At 41.9% G+C, this 24,163-nt stretch overlaps 2 protein-coding genes across 2 annotated transcripts; one reads left to right on the plus strand and one right to left on the minus strand.

Annotated features, from left to right (window-relative positions):
- Positions 1-748: 748 nt before the first annotated feature.
- On the plus strand, positions 749-9,192 carry ctsd (cathepsin D). Its single transcript, XM_071921164.2, has 9 exons — positions 749-911; positions 2,858-3,014; positions 4,884-5,007; positions 5,137-5,255; positions 5,365-5,564; positions 6,478-6,600; positions 7,416-7,560; positions 8,208-8,306; positions 8,626-9,192. The coding sequence occupies exons 1-9, from the start codon at positions 850-852 to the stop codon at positions 8,785-8,787; spliced, it is 1,191 nt and encodes a 396-aa protein (XP_071777265.1). The 5' UTR covers positions 749-849; the 3' UTR covers positions 8,788-9,192.
- Positions 9,193-9,680: 488 nt separating this feature from the next.
- cdhr5a (cadherin-related family member 5a) lies at positions 9,681-23,974 on the minus strand. The gene is made up of 14 exons (XM_071921161.2): positions 23,884-23,974; positions 23,065-23,237; positions 22,414-22,473; positions 22,065-22,154; positions 21,872-21,958; positions 21,227-21,331; positions 20,706-20,891; positions 18,809-18,899; positions 18,030-18,127; positions 17,671-17,877; positions 13,088-13,201; positions 12,895-12,961; positions 11,775-11,935; positions 9,681-10,727 (listed from the first exon to the last, which is right to left on the minus strand). Exons 1-14 carry the CDS (start codon positions 23,972-23,974, stop codon positions 10,125-10,127), a joined length of 2,133 nt encoding a protein of 710 aa, XP_071777262.2. The 3' UTR covers positions 9,681-10,124.
- Positions 23,975-24,163: the final 189 nt, after the last annotated feature.

Below are 24,163 nucleotides of genomic sequence, written 5' to 3' on the forward strand. Positions count from 1 at the left end.
CCCTCCATGGCACATGGTTTGAGATCCCTGCTTCACTACTCTGTCACAGTTATGCCCAAGCAGCATACAGGATGTCCCAGGGGTCATTGAGAGGTTCAGGGGTCCCCAGCAAAATGAGGAATAGTGTGATTTTTAAGTTATTACAGGGACAGAATGTGTAAAGATGAGTGTTTTGTTCATAGGTGTCACTCTCCCTGCTGTTACCTCCTCTTATGTCATAGAGATATTATATTTGGAATGGTGCTAGAGGACAAGAAGGAAGATGTTATTAAGCATGTCATGTTTTTATAACAATCTCTATCTCCAATAAAGCAAGGGAAGTCTATTTCAAGATATTACACAATATTTATCCCTCTAATTTATATGTTTCTAAATTTGCTGATGTTGACCATAAATGTACTTTTTGTAAGGCTGACCCTGAATCAATAAGCCATTTTATAATTTCATATTTATGTTTTTCTCGTATATCTATTTTATTTTGTTTTTCTTTACATGATGAGTAGACCATCACATGTACTTATACCTTTCATATAAATATTATTGGAATCTGTTCGTTTCTTTGTATTAGATGCTGTATTTGGAAGATGTATGATTGCCTAATTTAAAAAAGAAAAACAAATGTCAGGCTGCGAAGTTGTTGTTTTTTTTGTCAGGCTGCGCAGTTTCGTTCCTCTCCTGAGCGGAAGTTGCGTTTTTCTAGAACCTCCTTGGAACAGATCCAGAGTCACGTGCCGGCGGGTCAGCTGATATAAACTCGGTTGTTGTCGAGATCAAGTCAAACTGCCCAGTCATTGTGTTGTGTTGGTTGTTTATGGTTTTATAATTATCCGAGTAATCTGCGACTGTAAAATGAGGATTTTATATCTGTTTGTTTTTGCGGCACTAGCCTTGACGAACGACGCACTTGTTCGGTAAGAAAAAATATTCAGAGTTTTACCTAACGTTTACGCTAGCAAACGTTCACTAGTTGCACTGTAACGTTAACGTCTGTCAATGGAACCTAAAATATGCATGTAAGGTAGAATTGACTGTCAACTAACAGCCAGGTTCGTCTCATGTTTACTCACATAGCTTAGGTTAACGGTAGCTACTTTAAAACCCACCCCATGACCCATTGGTGAAAAATAAGTTAACCTTAAGCTAATATAGTTAGCTAGTTTGCACCGTCTGTTACACTCCCTGCATTTGTCCTGCGCTTTGGAAGTCAGTTACATTGAGTACAGTCTGTCCCAGCCAGGCCTGCTGTGCTGAGCTGTTGACAGCTAAACTGTGAGCTAAGAAGGGTGAGCTATCTCTGAATGTAAAGGTGAGGTATGGGTATATTATGATATATATCGGTGTAAGTTACTGTGATGCCAGCCGTGCAGTTAACAGGGGCTGACTGTGACCCCAGCAAACCCATTCATGTCAATGGTATTTTGGTTGAAACATGAGTATTCATCATATGCCCCAGAGACTGCCGCACTACTGAGGGTTATCAACGATGGGACCAATAACAACAATCAGTGTCATGCACACTGCCGAGGATGGCTAACTTGGCTAATTTAATTCCTTGGGGGTTTCTCATGCACGAGCAGCCACTGTGATCACTGAGATGAGACTCCCAAGCATGAATGGGCAAGACCAGTAGAGAACATTTATTTTCTCTAAGGTTTTCTTGGAAGCTTTTCCTTGTATGCTGCGAGGCTCTGAGGCTGGTGGTGCCGGGTAGGTTAGGCTATGTAGAATATGTAGGCACTTATGTCTTGCTAAAATCTGCTTTTGTATGTCTTATGCTTTGTACTGCTTCTCTTATGTTTGTCCTATACCACTCTATTCTACACTCTATCCACTGGTTGATTGTTGATCAGTTAGATCTAGTTAGGCTCATTCTCTGTAAAGCCCTTTGAGTCATGCATGTGATAAAGGGCTATAGAAATAAACAAACTTGAATTAAGAGGGGCAAAGTAAAAAAACAAGGGAGAGGCATGTCCACCCACACCTTTCGCCAAGACTGCCAAGTCAACTGCCGCTCCCCAGCAGCACTCAGGACTCAACACCCACGAGCCAACTGCACTCAGTACCTGGCACAGGTGCAGGCTGCCATAGTAAAATCCTCACAAAAACATCAGGCTCAGTAAAATAAACCCCAGGCACCAGATTAAGTTACTTTAGCTCCTATGCACAGAAAATGGATCATGCTATAAATATATGTTCAGATTATGGTGACCCATATATATTTTTTATACTGTATTCTGCATCCTTCTTTTCAAGAGTTAAAGCCTGGCAGTGGGGCTGTAGGGTCGTCTAGTGGTTAGAGAGATCATCCTATAACCAAAAATTCACAGGTTTGATTCCTGGAACAGACAGTTTGTGTCTAACAGTCATGTGTCCTTGTGCAGGACACTGAACCTGCACAGTTGTTGTGAGTCACTCAAGATAAGAGTGTCAGCTAAATGCCTAAAATGTAACTGTAAGAAGTCTGTTTGCAGTTACTTATTTATGGGCCGGGGGTGGGGGTGGGGGGGGATCCTGAGCATTTGTGACTGCAAATTTCCAGGGCAACTACAGCCATCAGCTGAATCTTCATGAACTCGTATATCAAGTATGTTAAAAAAAAAAACAATACCAGAGTGAAATATTGCTTTAAGTTGGGTTTGTTTTGGAAAATGGATGATGCTTTGGCTGCACCTTCTTCTGCCTTAGGCATAGTCCCCATTTGGTCATGCAGTCTGAAGTATAGTGAAACTGTACAGATAAGGATGCAGCAATTGGGCACAATTTCATCTACATGGCCACTAGTTGCTGTTATATTTTATCAAGGAACTGACCTAAATCCAAAGGAAATTAATCCCCTTTTTCATTTCTTCCCCACCAGAATTCCTCTAAAGAAATTCCGTTCCATCAGACGTGAGCTGACAGACTCGGGGAGAAAAGCAGAGGAGCTTCTGGCCGACAAGCACTCCCTTAAGTACAACTTTGGCTTTCCCTCCAGTAATGGACCCACTCCAGAAACGCTGAAGAACTACCTTGACGTAAGCATCGCCGCGCAGCCCCACTCGCCAGACCAATGACCTGTGGACCCCTAAGTCTTCCCTTTCCCTAATGCACCGTTCAGAAGCTAAAAGCCAAGCTGCAGGAGAGCCGCAACAAAGGTTCTCTTGTGTGCCGACTGCTTTGGCCTTTTCCTCCTAATCCTCCCAGCTGAATGGAAAATTAGACTTGCCAGTCAAGCCCAACAAACCCCCTGCACACGCAGCTTTTTAGAATGGCTGATTCATCCTGGTTAAGCCAAATATCAGCTTCAGGTAATGAAACTGCTTGGGTTCCATCATTGTGACAGAAGAGGAACATTTACCGTATGACAGCTGAGTCAGAGCGTTGGCGCCTGATCTGTAAGCTTCTTGATCCTCATCAGCTGACACGAGCTTCAGACCATGTTTGGTTGTTCTCTGTTGACATTTCAGGCAGCCACCTCTTATCTTAGGTATTGATATCAATCAGCCTTTAAAGATTGTAAGTGTGGAGAAGGGTGTCAAAATATTTGCATGTTGAGGCTCATGAGCAGCTCAGGCTTTCAGATAAAGCAAGCAAATAAGACCTGAACCTATAGGGCTGGGCGATATTGACAAAATCAAATATCACAATATTTTAGGTTGATATTTACACGAACACACACACAAATTTAGAAAATTTGTAATGGTCATTAGTAATCAGTAATGTGGATATGACGAGCAGGTAAAGCCAATCATTGTTCAAAATTGTATCTCTTTACTGTAACGCAGCATTTAAGACCAGGAAGAAGTGACATTTAAGTTATTTCACAATATTGCGATAACCAAAATCCCATCAGTCTCATATCACAGTATCGATATTATAAGATATATCAGGGTCCCCACAGTTCCTTTGGTGTTTTTTAAAATGTGTGGGTTTTTTTCAAAGGCCTACAGTACTTTAAGTGTTAGAGTGGTAATACATGACTGTGAAATAGATTTTGAATAGCGGTATCAGCCATTTAAAGAACTTGACTTGTAGGGCTAATGACTTCACACAAACGTCTCTATCTCAATGTAAGTCATCATCATCTGGGCTTAACTGCAGGTAGTGACTCCAAGCTCTCTCTATCAATAACAAGATCAAGATTGCTCACATTAAGTCCACATAGGCCAGAAGATTGCAAAGATTTGCAGCTGCTGAACAGTATCTGTAACGATGAAAAAAACAGACATCACAGAATCACAAATAATTGACTCAGGAGGTCTGGATGAATTGGCAAAAATGCCTTCAGTATTTCACAATGAGTAGTTTGACACGACTTCCCTTCAGTAACATGACAAAGGAAATTGCCTCAGCTCCTGAATCTGTTAAGTAATCGTGCAGCCCTCTTGTTTTTGCAGAGTAACTGGGAGACCTAATATTGCTGATTTATAAATGTGACTCAGAGAAACTGTTTGACCTGCTTCCTCTTAAGTTCTGCTGAGACCAGCAGCTGCAGAAACTCTTATCAGCACTGAGAGGAACAGACCTCACATGACTGACTGAAATTATCAGCCTGTCTGTTGTTTACTTGCCCTGTACAAAGTGTTCCTATTAATACTGTTGTTGTCGAATCAGGCCTAATCATTAGGTAAAGGCCTGCTCTCTTGCCCTGCTGAGGTGGGCGACTATTGGTAAAGATGACTATCTTACTGCCTCAAGGGATTATCTGGACCTGGTTTCCTGGATACATGAGATTAGCACTAGAATTAAGTACCGTTTCTGTAGGAATGCTTCACTGGCAAGTTTACGAAGATTAGCTGCAGTGAGTCCAGGAAACAAGGACCAGCTCAATCTCTAAAAGCATTAGAGATGATTGTTATATTATTGATGGTAGTTTATATGTATTTTTGTCTTTCTGTGTTTAGGCGCAGTATTATGGTGAGATTGGTCTGGGCACCCCCCCTCAGCCCTTCACTGTGGTGTTTGACACCGGCTCCTCCAACCTGTGGGTTCCCTCTGTTCACTGCTCCCTCACAGACATCGCCTGCTGTAAGTCCCAGCTATCACAAATATATACAGTGAAAAATAAAATTTCTCCAGTCGCTTTAAGCTTAATAAAATGTTAAGCAAACTAAAATATAGCTTCTTTACATTCTTTCTTTTTTTCTCTTTTTGCAGTGCTTCACCACAAGTATAACTCTGCCAAGTCTAGCACATACGTGAAGAACGGCACTGCCTTTGCCATCCAGTATGGATCTGGTAGTTTGTCTGGCTACCTCAGTCAGGACACTTGCACAGTAAGCTAATCTCACAAACAAGCTTTAAAGGGCATTTCTTTAACAATGTAAAGTCTCAGTGTAGTTTTCATGGAAACTCTCTGGCTTGTTTTGTTCCCTGCTCTCCCAGATCGGAGACCTGTCAGTAGAAAAGCAGGTATTTGGGGAGGCCACCAAGCAGCCTGGCGTCGCCTTCATTGCAGCCAAGTTTGATGGGATCCTTGGCATGGCTTACCCACGCATCTCTGTGGACGGGGTGGCGCCGGTCTTCGACAACATCATGAGCCAGAAGAAGGTGGAGCAGAACCTCTTCTCTTTCTACCTCAACAGGTGAAGACAAGCAAAACCTTAGCAAACTATTATTGACTCTAAACCTCCAGAGCCAGCAGATTTTGCTACTGTGTGTCTTCCTTTGCATTGATTAACTGTTTATAGTGTGTTGTCTGTGGCCATTTATTGATGACAATGTTTTATCATGTGCCTCTTTTCCTGCAGCAGGTATACATTTCACACATCCAATTTAAAAGCTGCATTACTCTGCACATGTGACACTAAAAGCTCTGACAGAAAACACTGCACCAGCACAAAAACGTCTAATTTTGACACACAAATGTTGTAACTGCCACAGAAGAAGAAGTTGTTACCTTCTGTACGGAGCACAAAAACAGTCATGACTGGGTAATGCTGATGTTGTCAAGACCACTGATAACTCAGGAGGAGATAAGAATAATGTGCAGCTGCATCATTCTCACAAACTTGGTCATGCACCTGGTGAAAGTTGAAAATATAGGACAACAGTTGTTTTACTTGGCATATTATCTCAATTCACTGCTAATGTTTTGTTTTTATTAATTTTAGGGCATTTTCTGAGATGATTAAAGATACAAATAATAAAACCTGGGGTAACCTGAGTTCCTCGGACAGGTCGCTCCACAACCCAGGCTGCCCCGTCAGGTTTTGGTCTTGAGTCTAGACCAAGGAACAGTCAGAGGTCTTGTGCTCGAGGATCTCAGGTCACACTCTCGTAGGGTTTAAAGGTCGGCAATATAGCTAGGGACCAAACCCTGCTGAGCTTTGAAAGTGTCTTCTAAAACTACTACTAAAGCCATTGATTTTCCTCAACTGAAAGAAAGACTGTACTACCTTCTCAACCTGATCTTCAAAAGTCAAGTCGGTGTGAAAAGCCATCTGCAGGTTTCTGGCTGCTGCTGACAATCTAGTGTCTGTTTTTTTTTTCTGTTAGGAACCCGGACACTGAGCCAGGTGGCGAGCTGCTGCTGGGAGGAACCGACCCCAAGTACTACAGCGGAGACTTCAACTACATCAACATCAGCCGGCAGGCCTACTGGCAGATCCACATGGACGGGTGTGTGTTCATTCTAACACTGCAAACACACAGTTTAACACTCTTATTCAAGACTCAGATCATAATGCATTGTGTTTACCATTATGCCTTGAAGACGAGTCACACACTGGCTTTACCTGTAGACTAGAAACCAGAGAACCACGTCTGGAGCCGTTTCACTGAATGAATGGGATACTGACTGCTTACCTGAACATTTTATATCTAGATGCGACTGATGCTATCTATACTATATGTGCAATATATACAAATGCTTCACTCTGTCAGAAAAGAGCATATAGATAAAAATACAAAGACCTTCTTTTGACGGTGCAGGATTCTTAAAATCCATTTCTATTGAGCAATTACAAAGAGTCCTTGAGGAAATGGGAGCAGTGCCCACTTCTTGTTAGCAATGCTAGTGCAAGTCATTTCCATTAAACATTCAGTAGCTGCAAGGAGTTGCAAAGTAAGAAATTGAGTTGTTTGAAAGAACTTGCAGTTTTGAGAGAAAAGGCTTCAATCCCCATTGAATTGTACTCTCATTGCAAACAAACGCTAATAGGAGGCTACTGCCAGTTTCTCAAAACAGAAACACCAGAGTGAAAACTTTTTTGAACATCTAAAGAGGGGGTAAAACTTTTGCTGTATTGCATACTTTCCTAGCAAAACCCCAAATAACAAAGACACAGTGATGCTGTTATTGTACTTTGATTGTATACTGGTGTGTGTGTGTGTGTGTGTGTGTGTGTGTGTGTGTGTGTGTGTGTGTGTGTGTGTGTGTGTGTGTGTGTGTGTGTGTGTGTGTGTGTGTGTGTGTGTGTGTGTGTGTAAAACAGGATGGGAGTGGGTAGCCAGCTGAGCCTGTGTAAGGGCGGCTGTGAGGCCATCGTGGACACCGGCACGTCTCTGATCACCGGTCCGTCTCTTGAGGTCAAGGCCCTGCAGAAGGCCATCGGAGCCACTCCACTCATCCAGGGAGAGGTAAGATCAACCTGACCCACCTGACCACATCTATGGAGAGGCAAACAGTACTTTGATGTTGGATCGACCCTGACGGAGACAGTTGTCTGTTGAAACGTTTTTTTTTTTTTTTTTTACATCTACTATAATAAATAATCTTTGCATTAGAGCTATGGGTGTGCGGCTACTCTCCTCAACACCATGATAAACAAAAATAAACGCTGCTTTAATGAGTTCTGCTGTGTTCACACTGTGAAGTCCGGACACCAACGTGGACAGTAAGAAGAAGAAGAAAGCTCTTTCTTATTCGCTACCCTTTTTTCATAGGAAGATGAGACATGAAAAGCAGGTGCTTGAACATACAGTATGTGGCAAAATTCATTTTGGATGAGTTTTCAACATTCGATTTGTCTGACAAATTGAATGGCAACATTTTGGAAACCAAGTTCTGCCTGCAGGCGTTGTATGCAGCTCTTATTACTAGTTTACTGTCATTCTCCCATTGAAAACAATGAACATCTAGTTTGCCGTCGGCCACATGCTGCCACAGTGTGAACACAGTATTGCATTAAACCTTTTTTTAGACTGACATAGTCCGTCTGTGGTTAAAAAGCAGGAAATTAGTGAATGAAATGTGTATTAAGAAGTGAATGTCTGTTGTTTTGTAGTACATGGTGAACTGTGACAAGATCCCAACCCTCCCTGTCATCACCTTCACCCTGGGCGGGAAGGCCTACACCCTGACAGGAGAGCAGTACGTCCTCAAGGTGAGTCTGTCTGCAGGAGAGGTGCTGAACAGCCAGCAGGGGGCGACAGAGAGTCGGCTCCCACATTAACAAAACAACCCTGTGACCGTTGCATCATGAAACCACACAAGTGTAGCTTTGTTTCATTTGGCAGAGCCAGCGGCAGTCATGGTGGGAGTAGGCTGATTTGTTGTCTGAAGAGTAATTACTAAGAGAACCATCTAGCTGTCTGTTGTCTCAACCCCATGTTACGCTTTCCATTGTCAAATTTTCAGATTTATGTGTAAGGTAATCTGATTATGTCATGAGCTAAACTGTCTTTCTTCTTCTGATCACCCAGGAAAGCCAGGCTGGTAAGACTATCTGTCTGAGTGGCTTCATGGGTCTGGACATCCCGGCCCCCGCTGGGCCCCTGTGGATTCTGGGAGATGTATTCATCGGCCAGTATTACACCGCCTTTGACCGTGAGAACAACAGAGTGGGCTTTGCCAAGTCAAAATAAGTGCAACCTGTGTTAGAGCAATAATCCAAGTTTGGGAGGACAAAACACTGCTGCGCACGCTTCTGTTGCTTTGGAATCGTACAGTATTTAGCAATAGATTTGTGTAGAGCCTGTATGCACTGATCTGAAGAAACATCCATTTTGTAATTCCCAGCAGAGTGCGTGTGAAACGGATTGGAGATTTGGTATGTTGTGTGATGTGTGTACATGATCAGGGAGCAGGTGATGGTTTCGGTACTGACCTTTTGAGTTCAAACATCTGAGTGATCTGTACTTTTTTTAATCAGGGACCGGTTTTAAGCAACAGAACACTTTTAATTTGCATTTTAGGAGGCAGTTTGCCCTCTTCTACTGACTTTCAATGTATCTTAATGTGATTGGCCTGAATAAAGTCTTTTAAAAAGATGTGTCTCCATTTGGTATGTGCTATGCAGCTGTGATAATGGATAATCCCTACTTCTGGAAGGAGAAAAAAGTGATTCAAACCATGCTTTCCAGTTTGAATAACCCTTCTTAAGGCAAATCTTAATAAGATATCCTCCTAATTATCAGAAGTTTCGTTTTACAAGAAAATAGACATCTGGTGGGAAAACTTCCCTTGTGCAGGACAGAAATTAATATGCATCCAGTGAGCCAATCCATAACACGGTGATCTAGACTCCACAAATCTTTCAAACTTTATTATTCCCTCAAGCGCCTCAACACCAATCACTTCAATGTACAAAATGTCAGCTATATATTAACCATATATTTTTCCATAACAATAGTTATTTTGCTTAACATGCTCAATAAAATACAAACCACAGAAAAAGTCCCTTCGTCTGTTTAGTATTCAGTAGATAAAGTTTGTCTTCACATATTTTTCTGACCATAAAAATCCAGACAATTTTGGTTCATTTTAGTAAAGCTTGTACAAAATGTGTGTAGCGCACTGGGATGTGACAATAATCAAGGCAGCACTATGTTTACCACCTTTACTGAAGACGGAAATCATTGATCACTGATTTTTCTCGGCCCTCATGTTGATTCAAGTTGTCATTTGATGTCCTGATGTGACTGGAGGTGACAGGACTCATTATTTACACTGTATAAAGGTAGTTATATTATCTCTGATGCTGTATTTTGGAGCATTCCCAGTAGAAAATAAATACTTCTTGAAGTTTGGCAATTATCCAGAGATGTTGAACCATCAGCGTGGAATGTGGAGACCTCTGCTGTAGGCGTATCCAAAAAGTGACAAGAAAACAAACAGCATTTTGCTCAGTTTTGTGAACTTTTGTCCAATCCACCTCTGGAGCCACAATTTGAGGGGGTTTGACCTCTGACCTCTGCTGTTTTCATTGCTCTGAGCTGTCCTGCTCCTGTTTTCCCTCTTTCTCTTTCTCTGAGTCGGCGTTTCCGCAGCCCTGGTCCTCATTAGGCTCTGTGCTCTGGTCCTCTTGCCCACCGTCAGCCTCTCTTTGCGGGGCTGCTGGGTCTCTCACCACCCCTTCCATCTCCATCTCCCCCTCCAGCTCCTCCTCAGTTTCTTCCTCCACCCGGCCCACAGTGTCTGGGATAATCTCCACCTCGATGTCCGAGGAGTCCTCGCTCTCTTTGAACCACACCGTCTTCTGCCCCTCCCTCCTCCTCTGCTTGTTCAGGATGGACCTCGTGCTGTATTCGTCCCCCCCTCTCCCCCCTCTCCCGGCCGAAGGGCTGCCCCTGGGCACGTGGTTGGTGTAGACGCCGCAGGAGGAGCAGTGGCGGCTCCGTCGCTCGAGGGGGATGACCCTGCCTCGGGCCTGGGGCACCGTGCTGCGTCTTGGGACGGCGTTGCTCCAGCGCCTGGCTCCCCCGCGGCTCGGGTCGCCCTCGTTCTGGAAGCCGTCGTTGGTGTACTGCATGGAGTCCCTCGGCCTCGGCCTGGGCCGGTCGGACCGCAGGCAGGGGCCCAGGCACTAGAGGCAGGAGACAGGCCGCCCGTTAATACACCAGTTAATGAAGCATGGAGGATATTGAGGCATTGTTCAATGTTACAGATGCCACCGCGGTTCCCAAGTGTTAGCAAGGTTCATTTGTTCTGTTTTAACACAGAGCCCTTCTGTGGATTTCAGCTGATAAATATTCATCAAAGCCACACAGGAGGAGCGCTGCACATGCAGGCATTTCACAGCTGAGTCCTCCTCTGAGGTCTGAACCGTTATGACGTGGAGTTACTTTTGTGTCTTTATTTTGAAAGTGAAAAAAATCTTTTGAAAGAAAAAAAAAACATGTTAAGACTGAAAAAATGGTTTCAAAGTGAAAAAAAAGTTTCAAAAGTGAAAAAAAGGTCTGAAAGCAGGATTCTTTGGATTCTTCCTTCACTTTCAATGCTCTTTTTCCATTCATTCAAATCTTTTCCCATTAATTAAATTCTTTTCATTCATTCTAATCTTTTTTATCTTTTTTTCTCATGGTATTTTACAAGCTATATTGTCGTATAAAATAAGCAAGAGTGTTTTGGCAAAGAACCCAGTCAATATTTTTGCTTTCTTGACTCAGCATTACATTCAGAGATCTTCACCGATGTGATCAAACTGTCATTCACCTGTCAGCTCCCCCTCACCACACCCCTCTCTTCTATACCTCACCCACACCAAAACGGAGCCAAAAAGAATGAATGAATGAAAAAAGATCTGAATGAATAAAAAAAGGATTTAAATGAATGAATAAAAGATTTGAATGAATGAAAAAGAGATTTGAATGAATGAAAAAGGACATTGTAAGTAAAAGGAGAAGAATTCATTTTTTTTACTTTTTTCACTTTCAAAACTTTTTTCCCTTTCAAAATAAAGACACAAAAGGAACTCTGTATTACTTAGATACAGCAAAATCAACCTACTACTGAACTTTAGTGCAGTACGGTGTAGTCACTTTATAACCAGGAGGGGCTTTTAACTTCATCGTCCAAATAATTCCACCTGACAAAACGTTTCGGAGTTTAAAGCTGTCAGCAGAATACTGACCTCACACAGTTTGTGCATACTGGTGTTTCCCTTCCACACGTGGGAGATCAGGAAGCCAATCACAATGAGGCACAGGACCAGCAGAGCGGCCATGACCAGGCCGAGGAGCGCCATGTCTCCGGCCCGGTAACCCACGTTTGAGGGAGACGGGACAGCCACCGCTGCAGAGGACAGATCATGGCAATCAGTTAAGAAAGTGTTAAAAGACGAATGGATAAAGTGTCTCTCTGACTGGAAATGATACCTGAATTAACAGAATCCACTGTGTTCCAACCAAACTACGTACATTCGATGTGCCGATCACGTATGTAAAACATGTCACCTTGTTCTCAATGACTGGTCAATCCCATCCCCCACTGTAACTGCATAGCTAACATTGCATCATATTACTCCCTGAGTAGGATTTTCCCTATGACCATTCTTTCAAATGTGGGAATATGAAATGCATCCTGGCATTTTAAATTAAGGATAAATATTTTGTACAAAACAATTTTCTACATGATGTAGTAGGAGTATGAGAGCCAGAGCCAGTACTTTATGTTGTACCTGCTGATCAATAGGTTGATTCAGTTTACTAACTTTAAATTAGTTTGGTGGGCAAAGTTACACATGTGAAAATGTCAGGATGTCATATTGTGTTCTGGGTTTGATTGAGGAGACAATAGCAAATTAATAACTGGAAATTGGGTGCAGTAAAAAATGACCCACAATGCTGTGTGACATGACGTAATGGTGAAACTGAGTCACAGAAAACAACAAAATTATACTGTCAGCCTCTCTGAATGCTGAATGTCTATGAGTAATGAATAATATGTAGGGGAGAGCAGGGCATGTTGTCACACCTTTTACTCATTGGTGCATTTTTCAGTAGTGCTTACTACTGAGATACGATATATATTTTTCTAGCTAGATTAAGGTCTTCTCTAAAAAATGGCATTTTTACATTTTGAATAATTTACTGGAAGAAAAAGTTATTACTGATGAAATACCACTTGACAACTTGTGACCACTTACCCCATGTCAGGGCATGTTGTCACACATGATGAGGCATGTTGTCACATAGACAAGTACACAGGGAACAGCAATGATCATCTACTGGGATGAAGGTGGATGGTCTTACCTGGTATGACTTGGACAGAGAGGGCTGCTGTGCCAGACTCCCCTGTGGAGGTGTCCACTGCTCTAAGCTGCATGCAAAGAGAAACAATTATATTCATAGAGCAGCTTAAAAAACTGCAAGCGGTGGCAATACATCTGACTGGACATGCAGTGTTTGTACTGAGCTGGAAGGCTGCAGTATGGGTATCAGTCACCTGAAGTGCAAAGGACTCGGTCTTCACAACCCTCTTCAGGATGACAAAGCCCTCTGAGGTCACGTTGACGTAGCTGCTGTACTGCACCTCGTACTTCACATCTGGATTCAAACCCTGACACACACACACAGAAACTGATCAAAGGATTTTGTCTATTTAATCTCATGAACCATGTGTACACACCTGACATTTAAAGTGATAATCTGCAAGGTTCTTGCTTTTCTTGATTTTGGCGACACCTTTGGTGATAAGAGGTCATTGCGTTGGTGTTTTACACTCAATAAATAATAGGGAGCCGAAAGTGACGTCATTTCCATCAACCCTAGGGTTGGCTTTACTATATAGTGTAGGTTATTTCATATAAGCAAAAAGCATATGGCTTTGATTTTGAAATTGTAGTAAGCATCAACACATCTCGCTTGGCTTAATTTGGCAAAAATCCATTCAGTATTATTTACATGAACGCCAAAATTAGTTATCGAACTACACTACCCGGCAGGCTTTTAGCTAGTTGGAATGTTCCATCTCCTGCAAAGGGAACAGGTTCCAGTAGCTACAGCTCCACAGGCTACTGTGAAGAAATGTACTATTACAAGCCTGAACTCAGACTTTAGCAAAGTCCCAAATTGCATCTCAACCTGCCATGTGTGACAGCGTGTGCTCCATAGTCAGGCGGATCACCCCTACTATCAACAGTTGGTACATTACGTTGTAGTTCTCCAAATTGACTAAGCTTATGTTAAGTAGTGTCTTGAAGGGTGAATCTTAACACCATTTGTTGCTTTGTTTAGTTGCAGAAGACATACTGCTTTGCGGCCAACGGAAACAGAAAAAGGAACCCTCAACAGCAAATGTAAAAACTTCCATGAACTGAGTATAGGTTGAATCGCTATTATACTGCTATACCACTACTATACTATCAATCGCAACATTTATTTATAAGAAAAAGTTGTGGATTATTACTTTAAGAGCATTTTAAGTTCTAAAATGAATGTCATTAGAACAAGCAGAACAAGCTCGGATCTAGGACATAGGAGATAGCAGTCGGTCAGTAAGTGTTTTGAATCTTTGTTTCTGGGTTAGATTTGGACTTAGGCTGTTGTCAGGCTTTGTTGTGGCTGAGCACTTCCTGGTTTCACTCTCTGAGTTTCGATAGGTGGGTCAGCTGACGCGGGTCACGCCCTCTATCTGTTGCTTGTTGTGGAAATCTGAAAGGGGCGGGTTCAGCCCTGGTAAGGAGCTGTGACTGGGCACAGCTGTGGCATTTCCTGGTATTTAAACACGTAAGCTGCGCTGTAGCGTCAGCCCTTGTATGTCAATCCTTCTTGTGTGAAGACCTAATTGGGTAAAGACCTTCGAGTCTACCTGTGCGAGTCCACTGAGCAAGGACACAGATAAGCTACTCTTATTTACTCTCTTGGCCTGCCTTCTCACTCACCATGTGCTACCAATATATCCCTGTCATCCAGGGCAACCGGAAAAAACGCATCAGTCATAAAAGACAGCGCAATCCTGAGAACCACTACTCTCTCAGAAAAGCCTCAGCTACTTCCTCCGCTTTTTCCTTTGACTTATGGAATTGTCAGTCTGCTGTAAATAAAACAGAATTTATCCAAGCACTTGCAAACCTATCTGACATTCAGGTCCTAGCCCTGACCAAAACCTGGATCCGTCCAGAAAACACAGCCACACCAGCTGCGCTTTCAGCTGACTCTACTTTCTCCCACACACCTCGTTCCGTTGGGCGTGGAGGTGGCACGGGTGCCCTCATTTCCAAAGACTGGAAATTCACTAAGCTTGCTCCTCTAAGCAATAACTCATCCTTTGAATACCATGCAATCATGGTTAAACTATTTGTGGTTGTCATATATCGCCAGGGCTACTGGGGAACTTTGTAGTTGAACTGGACATGCTACTCTCAGCCATTCCTGAAGATGGCACCCCACTGATTGTCATGGGGGACATGAATATCCATCTTGACAAACCCCAAGCGGCTGACTTCCTTTCACTTCTGTCCTCATTTGACCTCAAACAGGTCTCCACCGCTCCCACACCCAAAGCGGGCAATACACTCTATCTAATTGTGACTCGAAACTGCTCCGCGGCAAATCTGACTGTCACCCCCTTACATCTGTCAGACCACTTCTTTATTCAATTCACGGTTTCCTTACTGGAACATCCTCACGTTCCGCCGCAAATGGTTTCCTTCAGACGAAACCTCTGGTCCCTCACACCGGCTCAGCTCTCCAATGAGGTCTCGGCTACCATGCCTCCTCATAATGAATTCTCCTCACTCCATGTCAATGAGGCTACAGACACACTCTGCTCCTCGCTAGCCGCCTCTCTAAACAATCTCTGCCCACTCTCATCCAAACCTGCTCGTAACACCCCCCCCTAGTCCATGGCTCACCGGTGTCATCAGAGAGCAATGGGCGGGGCTCAGAGCAGCCGAGAGAAAATGGCGCAAATCCAGAGATCCCACTGACTTCAGTGACTATCAGAATCTCCTATCTGCATTCTCCTCCCATCTAAAAAGTGCCAAGACCACTTATTATCAGGAGAAAATCAGCAGCGCCAAAGACGCTCGGAAATTATTTTCAGCTTTTAATTCACTCCTCAACCCTCCACCACCTCCACCCTCAACTTTGCTCACTGCTGACCTCTTCACATCCTTCTTTACTGATAAGGTTTCTACCATCAGTAATCAGTTCTCTGAGCCTGACCAACTCAGTATGCTGCCGCCAGCTAACAGGGCCTCACTCCTCTCATTTTCCCATCTCACCGAGGAGCAAGACTCCAAACTTCTGCTTGACTCTCGTCCCACTACCTGTCCGTTGGACCCCATACCCTCCAACCTCCTGCAGGCCATTTCGCCCACACTTATCCCTGCAGTCACGCACATCATCAACTCCTCACTTACAACGGGTGTGTTCCCCACTGCTTTTAAGCAAGCCCGGGTTACCCCACTGCTAAAGAAACCTACACTCAATCCATCTCAGGTTGAAAATTACAGGCCGGTTTCACTCCTCACCTTCCTTTCCAAGACACTTGAGCGTACAGTCTTTAATCAAGTCTCTGAATTCCTTTCTGAGAACAACCTGTATGATCCTAACCAGTCTGGCTTCAAACGCGGACACTCTACCGAGACCGTGCTCTTGTCTGTAGTGGAAACACTGCGATCAGCTAGAGCTGCCGGTCAGTCCTCTGTTCTAATGTTGCTTGACCTATCGGCTGCCTTTGACACGGTTAACCACCAAATCCTCCTCTCCACACTCGCTGAGCTTGGCTTCTCAGGATCTGCTCTCCGCTGGTTTGAGTCCTACCTCTCAGGGAGATCCTTTAGAGTTTCTTGGAGAGGGGAAGTGTCTAAATCCCACTGCTTGTCCACAGGGGTACCTCAAGGGTCAGTGCTTGGACCCCTTCTCTTTTCAATATACACCACCTCACTTGGTGCAGTCATCTGCTCACATGGCTTCTCATACCATTCATATGCTGACGATACCCAGCTCCTCCTATCGTTCCCGCCAGATGACCCCACAGTCTCGGCACGGATATCGGCATGCCTCGCCGATATCTCGGCATGGACGAAGGAACGCCACCTTCAGCTTAACCTGTCAAAGACTGAGCTCCTTGTCATCCCAGCCAGTCCCTCTGTACAACAACAGATCAGTATCCAGCTCGAATCAGCTCAGCTCATTCCCGCAAAGTCTGCCAGAAACTTGGGTGTCATGATTGATGACCAACTAACCTTTAAGGAGCATGTGGCTTCTGTTGCTCGGTCATGCCGATTTGCCCTGTAGAACACAGATCAGACCCTACCTGTCTGAGCATGCAGCACAACTCCTAGTACAGGCGCTGATAATATCACGTCTTGACTACTGCAACTCCTTACTGGCAGGGCTCCCGGCATGTACGCTCAAAACTCTGCAGATGATCCAGAACGCGACGGTGCGTTTGGTCTTCAACCGGCCCAAAACAGCACGTCACTCCACTGTTCATATCCCTCCACTGGCTCCCAGTTGCTGCCCGCATCGAGTTCAAGTCCTTGATGCTCGCCTACAAAGCAGCAACCAAAACGACTCCCACCTACCTGAACTCCCTCATTCAGGTCTACGTTCCCTCCCGCCCACTACGCTCTGCCAAGGAACAGCGCCTGGTGCTGCCACCACAACAAGGCCCTAAGTCTCTAGCCAGACTCTTCTTCTGTGGTTCCTCGGTGGTGGAACGAGTTACCAAACTCCATTCGATCCGCAGAGTCCCTCTCAATCTTTAAGAAAATGCTAAAGACCAGCTCTTTAGTGAACACCTTCTCACCTGATGGACTGCGTAATCCAAAAAAAAAAAAAAAATCTTTATCTGCCTCTATGCACTCTATGCACTGCCTCGTAGCACCTACAACTTAGTTTTATGGCACTTACTCTTGTTGTTCTCTCTCGACTAGATCCTTGCTTGTGTTGTATTAAAATCTCATATCTATGTCGCTTTGGATAAAAGCGTCTGCCAAATGGGAAATTGTAATTGTAATTGTAAATGAAATATTCAGGCACCAATTTCAACTTTAAAACCACAGAAACACGACTCACGCTGGCGAAGTCCTCGTCCCGGGCCCGGACCCTGAAGGGCCTGTTGGAGCTGCGGTCTCTGAGGATCATGCTCTCTGGGATGGAGTTGCTGTAGATAAATCCCTCGTAGCGCTCCTTCTCGAAGCGAGGAGGGTTCCTGCTCTTCTTCATCACCTCGATGGTGACCAGCGTCACTGCAAACTGATCCCTGTTGGTCACCTGCGACGCCTGAGGGCCGACGGCCGGGGAGGAAGGAAAGGAGACTTCAGCAAGAAAATATTCTAAATAATCCCCAGAAAGTCTATTGCAATCATTAGCTTTATTTGTTTCTATTTTCTGTTTCAGTGCAGAACAGCATGATGCACAGACTAGTTTGGTACCAGAACAGTGAGGGTTATTGGTCCGGCAATATCAGCAGCTTTAGCCATGGTGATGTTTCCTGTGTCTTCATCAATCTGGAATATGCTGCCCTCATTCCCTGGATAAGCAAAAAAAAAAAAATCTTGTTCATACACATACAATACATCAGTATATCAATACATCAGTAAGGCTTTCTTCCTTTATACAGTACATTCCCTCAGCTCATGACAGACACATTCATGAAGGCTCGATCAATAGCCTGTTAATTGCACTTGCAATATACAGTACATGCTTCTAATTTGTATGTTACATGGTTACAAAGGAAATTAAATCCAAAATGAGAAATGAAAATTTTATTAAAGTATTTAAGTTGTCCTTAGATAAATAATTTACTGTATATGAAATCTTAATTTGAGTCATATTTCCATTTAAAGATTGGTAGAAAAGCATTGGACCAAACTTTGTACAAAGAAGAGATGACTTATTTGAATGGCGACATATTTGGATGTTAATGGTTTTTAATGTGCATTTCTTTATTTGGGACAAATTCTTAAATTTTTGAATTTTATTCTGAAGTTTTATTTTGAAAGTTTTTCTTTTGGCTTTTATCTTCCTGACATGTTAAGTCTAAAATGAAGCAAAAATGAAGAAGCAAATACATTTATATTCACAGTGAGTAGTTTGTTTTCACTGATTTTAACAAAGTAACAAAGCCAGTGGTGAATGTGCTGTACTGTATTTCTGCACTGGTGGAAAATGAACACATGGGAGGCCGGTGTGTTCTTCATTTCAGTCAAACCTCTCAGTATCCTGTAGCTGATCTGCTCGCTCCTGTTCTTGTCTCCGTCCTTGGCGAACAGCGGACCGGGCTCCAATGTTAGTGGCCCGTCCTGCGGATTAAAATCATGATGCATTAAACCTACAAACCTCATTTGTATTCATTTGAACAGCCATTCCTCACGGGCAAAACTATAACAGCCAGCGTCTGATGAGCTCTCATGAATTTTCACTGCTAACAACTTCTCTGCTTTATCATCACACACAGCATCCTATTAGCAGCTTAAGAGAAAATTTCCATCTGCCAAGTGACTGAATATATCATCAACTTTAGATACTGACAGATGCAGCCTGCCTTGAAACTGATACAGTAGTATGGAAAAAGATTAGTGCCAGCAGAGATTGCATTTGAATTGCATAAATTTGAATATGTCATGCTAATGTTGAATCGCTGATTTATAAAAATGAAGTTGTTAAATAAATGAATTTGAGAACTGAATTGGTAAGGCACAATTTGAAATGCAATGGCTTGAAATTGAATTATTATTGAACTTAACTTTTAACTGTAATTTCACAGTTTTCTCAATTCAAATTCAGTTTTCTCTGTTCAGACTGAGCTCTCTGAGATAAACATCCAGGGATTTAGGAAAATCAAACAAGCAAAAGTTCAATCCAACAACATTTGTGAGCAGAATGTTTAGACGAGTTCCTGATGGAAATAGCAAGTGCAGAAACAAGATGAAGACAAAACTTCAACTAGCTAGAATTTTCCAGTGTTATTGGATTGAATATTTTGTTTGATTTACCTAAATCCCTGGATGTTTGTTTCAAAGAGCTCAGTCTGAATTGAGAAAACCGAATTTAAACTGAGAAAACTGCACTTGAATTTAGAGGTAAAAGTTATGGTAACGCTTTACATTAAGTGTTCATTAACTATGCATTTACTAACATGAATTAAACATGAATAACAGCATTAACAAAGATTAATTAATGTTAAATGCACATGAACAACTGCATCAATCAATTTTGTTATACATGTTTGTTGATTATGTTAACTAATGTGTTTACTAACATGAATTAAGCATGAACAGTGACATTAAGAAAGATGAGTTCATATTAAATGCACAATAAACAACTGCATTAAGTAATGTTGTTATACATGTTTGTTAATGCTTCATGTATTACTGAAACATATCCTGGCATTAACCAGAGGTGGAAAGTAACTAAGTACATTTACTCAAGTACTGTACTGTACATTTTTTTGAGGTACTGACACTTTATTTGAGTATTTCCATTTTGTGAGACTTTATACGTTTCCTCCACTACATTTCAGAGGGAAATCTTGTACTTTTTCCTCCACTACATTTATCTGACGGCTGCAGTTACTAGTTAATCTGCAGAATAAGGTTTTACATGCAAAACATACAAAGCTCATAAAATATGTTGCATTGTTAGAGTTCAAACTCCCCAACAGTATATAGAGCAGTTAGACCGACAACATTAAAATACTTCTTACAGGTTAATGCTTCAATAATGTAACACTCTGAAAAGGGCCGTTCTTGAGAATGAGTACTTTTACTTTTGATACTTCAGTACATTTTACTGCTAATACTTCTATACTTTTACTTAAGTAAACTTTTGAATGCAGAACTTTTACTTTTAATTCAGTATTTTTCCATTATGGTTTTGCTACTTTTACTTTAGTAAATTATTTGAGTACTTTTTCCATCACTCTTCATTAACTAAATTGAGTAAGTCACAGCAAGAATTACCTAACATGAACAGTGTATTATTGATGTAATTTGGTACTTACTCAAACTTACACAAATTTATGCAATCCAAATACAGTCTCTGCAGGCACTAAACAGTTTCCATACCGAAGCTTTAGGACTGATGAGGATGTAATTTGGGAGACTCACCTCCTTCTCAGTCAGGTTGACCTTCCCCCTGTATCCTGTGCTGACACACAGCTTGGCAATGCCTAAGTTGGCCCTCATGCAGGGCTGGAACCACGGCGGCCGGTTATCAACGTCCCTCACCTGCACCGTGATGGTGGCCACCGAGGTGAAGAAGGGCTTGTCGGAGGAAGAACCGTTGAACGTGTCCTGCAATATGTGACACGTTACATAATAATAATAATGATAAACTTTATTTATACAGCACTTTTCAAAAGTCAATAAAACATCATAGAGAGAGATAAAGGACTTAAAAATAGAAAAGAACACCATCTAAAAGAGAGAACACAATGAAATGGAATACAATAAAAAATAAAAAGAAATCAAATAAGATAGAATAAAACAAGTTAAAATAAACACTAAGAGAAGGCCTGTACATAAAAGTAGGTTTTAAGAAGTGATGATACCGGTGAAACATGGGTCAAAGAGAGTCATCCCCTTCCTGGATGTTGTGGTGAATGTTGAATTTTTTTTTTTTATTGTACCTGTACATGTAAAACCAGAGAGATCTTCTGTATAACATCGTAGTCCATGATGCTTTGAACCAGTATCCTTGGAGTATTGATGTTCTCCAGGCGGAAATACTTGTCCTGGTATAAAAAAGCCTTTGTCAAAGCCTGAAGTCATGATTTGGTTTTACAGTTGATTTTCTATCCTCTTTTATATCTTTTCCTTATATTATTATATTTATGTTATCATTTTTTTGTTATTTTATTCTGTTTTACTGCTCTAGTTTACTTGCTTTGTGAAGCACTTTGTAACACTGTTAAGAAAGGTGCTATGCAAATAAAGTTTATTATTATTATTATTATTATACACTCAATGAAAGAGACAAAGGCAATTGTTAATTTCTTCAGATAGACTTCTCTCACTTCAGCATCAATTCTTTACATCATTTTATATTCATATCAGTTTTCTTACATCAGCACATTTTGTATTTGAAGTATTCATGGATTACTTCAAATCATTCTTGATGTATTATGCATTCTCAGTTTGAAAAACCAATATGATAACTGTTTATGTTTCTGTTTTCTGAAAGAATACAAACAATGAGCACTATCCTAGTTAAATACAGTATATATAGTCACTGTAATACAATCATCATATCACTACAATAGATTTGGTCTTACCGTGGCAGACTCTAAGCGATAGTACAAAACCTCTGAATCAATATCTGTAGCTTCTATTAGTCCAACAGTGGAGTTAACTGGAGTGAGCTGTGGAGACAAAATTCAGAGTCAGCATAATATTGACACTGAAACAGGTTGTAAATATATGGATTATAGAAAATATAAATGTTCCTAGAAAACCAGGATGTCTCACCTCATTCACTTCTAGAACATAGTGGTTTTGTGAAAAGTTTGGAGGATTATCGTTCACATTTTCAACAGAAACCTCCACAGACACGTTCACCTTGAAGAGAGAAAAACAAATCCAACAGTTTTACGACAAAGTAAATGATAACTTATTCTAGACAATCATTAGTTATTTTAATGAGCGGAGAAAGAAGTCACACATAAATTAAGAGAAATATTATGTTGACCTTTGACAATGAGCTCCAAAATAGCATGGGCCAGCTGTTTACAATCCATTTGGTCGACTCATTAGCATGTTATCTTTTATTTTTTTTCTTAATGAGTGATTCTGTGTGTGATGTGAGTGTGCTGCTCACAGATCTGGAGCCGGCTCTGCTGCATTGGACCCGAACCACCAGAGCTTCACTGGGCAAAGACTAACAAACACATATCGCACATATCAGCAATAATATCAGCATTTATATAAAGTTTTAAAAAGTGAAACTTTATTAATAACACCATCCATAAATCCATCCTTTTTTCCATTCAGTTTCAGACTAATTCCAAGAAACGCATCATAACTGGACTTGGTCCTGATTGGCTCTCTCACTAAAGAATTCCTGAAATCCGTCCAATCAGGCCAGTTTGCAGCATTTGAACTGGAAAGCCTCCACTCAGCAGGTTTACTTCATTTGAATTAGAGGAGCTGCTGCTGTCGACCAATCAGGGTCCAGTATTGTGAGGACCTAGTCTTCACATTCATTCAATAAATAACCTTTCAACTGAACTACATTTATTTACAAAACATCATGGAGAACATTATTCTTATGCTGAGTCAAAGTATATTTGAAAACAAATCATGAAAACTGAATCAAATTGGACCAGTAAAAAAGCAACTACAATAAAAAATGCAACCTTTGACCTCTGAATGAAGAATGGAAGAACCTTCTTTCAATATCAGAGACAAGTAGGCAGTATTAATGTTCACATCAACATGCAGTTGATAATGTACAAGTGATGGGGATTACCTCATAGTCCAAGCCTTTCTTTACCATCAGCTCATTCCCCTTTAAGTAGAAGAAATCCTCAGGATTTCCTACAACAGTCAACGTTACATCGCTGCCAGCGCTGACTTTTGCAACCAGGAGGTCAGCGGTGTTGTTTTCTGGTATGGACACCGGGCCGGGAGAAACTGTGCAGACTAACAGAGGGAAGAGTCATGAAAATCAGACTGTGTACGAACAATAACAGTCAACAATGGCAGCAAGGCTAGCATGGCAGTGTCAGGGCCTAAAGGGATCCTGATCTAAGATTTCTATGAAATAAAGATCTGCAGAGAGATCTACAGCACATGCAGATTTAAAGCCAAAGCTGATTAATTGGGAATGTTGAAAAGTTTGTTTAGGTAAAGTACACTGCGACAAGATTTTTGCGATCCAGAAAGACTTATGACACCTATTGCAAACCTAATCTAATTTTAGCCCTTATCCTACACGAAACCCAATCCTAATTCTAATCTTAACACTAAACACAAGCCCTAAACCTAAACTAACCTTAATTTTCGGCAGTACATGCCTACTCTTAAGCCTTACCCTAAACTAAACCCAATCCTTATTCTAATCTTGATACTAAACACAAGCCCTACATAGCCCTACATACCTAATCTTAACATTAGCCTAAACTCAAGCCTAGACCAAATATCAAGACCAAATATCAAATACAAGAACACTCACGCATACACACACACACACACACACACACACACACACACTAATCAGAGTAAGCCTCATCAACATACACAGCCTCTTCCTGATGACGCCGTCAGCAGAGAGCAGACCTGTACTTACGTCTCTGAGCTGAACAAACTGTACAAAAGCAGACAGCGACGACACATCCAAGGAGAAAGTTCACAGGTTTGCTCTTCGATTTCAGTTCCATGTCCTGATTTCAGAGCAGCAACAAATGAAGTCCTGAGGAGGATGAGGAACCCGTGGTACCAGCTGGTACTTGTGCACATAATGCCCTGTCTGTGCTGCCCGGCGAGTGGGAGTCGACTACAGTCGCAATGTTTGTGACTTCATCTTACGGGCATATATTGCATGCAGCGCTTGCCAGCAGCGGACTTGC

This window comes from Centroberyx gerrardi, chromosome 1, assembly GCF_048128805.1.
Source record: "Centroberyx gerrardi isolate f3 chromosome 1, fCenGer3.hap1.cur.20231027, whole genome shotgun sequence".
NCBI classification, from domain to species: domain Eukaryota; kingdom Metazoa; phylum Chordata; class Actinopteri; order Beryciformes; family Berycidae; genus Centroberyx; species Centroberyx gerrardi.

Excerpts from the sequence above, each read along its gene's own strand:
- ctsd (XM_071921164.2), top strand. The coding sequence starts at position 850 with ATGAGGATTTTATATCTGTTTGTTTTTGCGGCACTAGCCTTGACGAAC. Across the intron at positions 912-2,857 it reads ACGAACGACGCACTTGTTCG|AATTCCTCTAAAGAAATTCC; the intron begins GTAAGAAAAAAT and ends CTTCCCCACCAG. Across the intron at positions 5,565-6,477 it reads TTCTCTTTCTACCTCAACAG|GAACCCGGACACTGAGCCAG; the intron begins GTGAAGACAAGC and ends TTTTTCTGTTAG.
- cdhr5a (XM_071921161.2), bottom strand. The coding sequence starts at position 23,974 with ATGGAACTGAAATCGAAGAGCAAACCTGTGAACTTTCTCCTTGGATGT. Across the intron at positions 21,332-21,871 it reads ATCGCTTAGAGTCTGCCACG|GACAAGTATTTCCGCCTGGA; the intron begins GTAAGACCAAAT and ends TTTTTATACCAG. Across the intron at positions 18,128-18,808 it reads CAGCTACAGGATACTGAGAG|GGAATGAGGGCAGCATATTC; the intron begins GTTTGACTGAAA and ends TTGCTTATCCAG.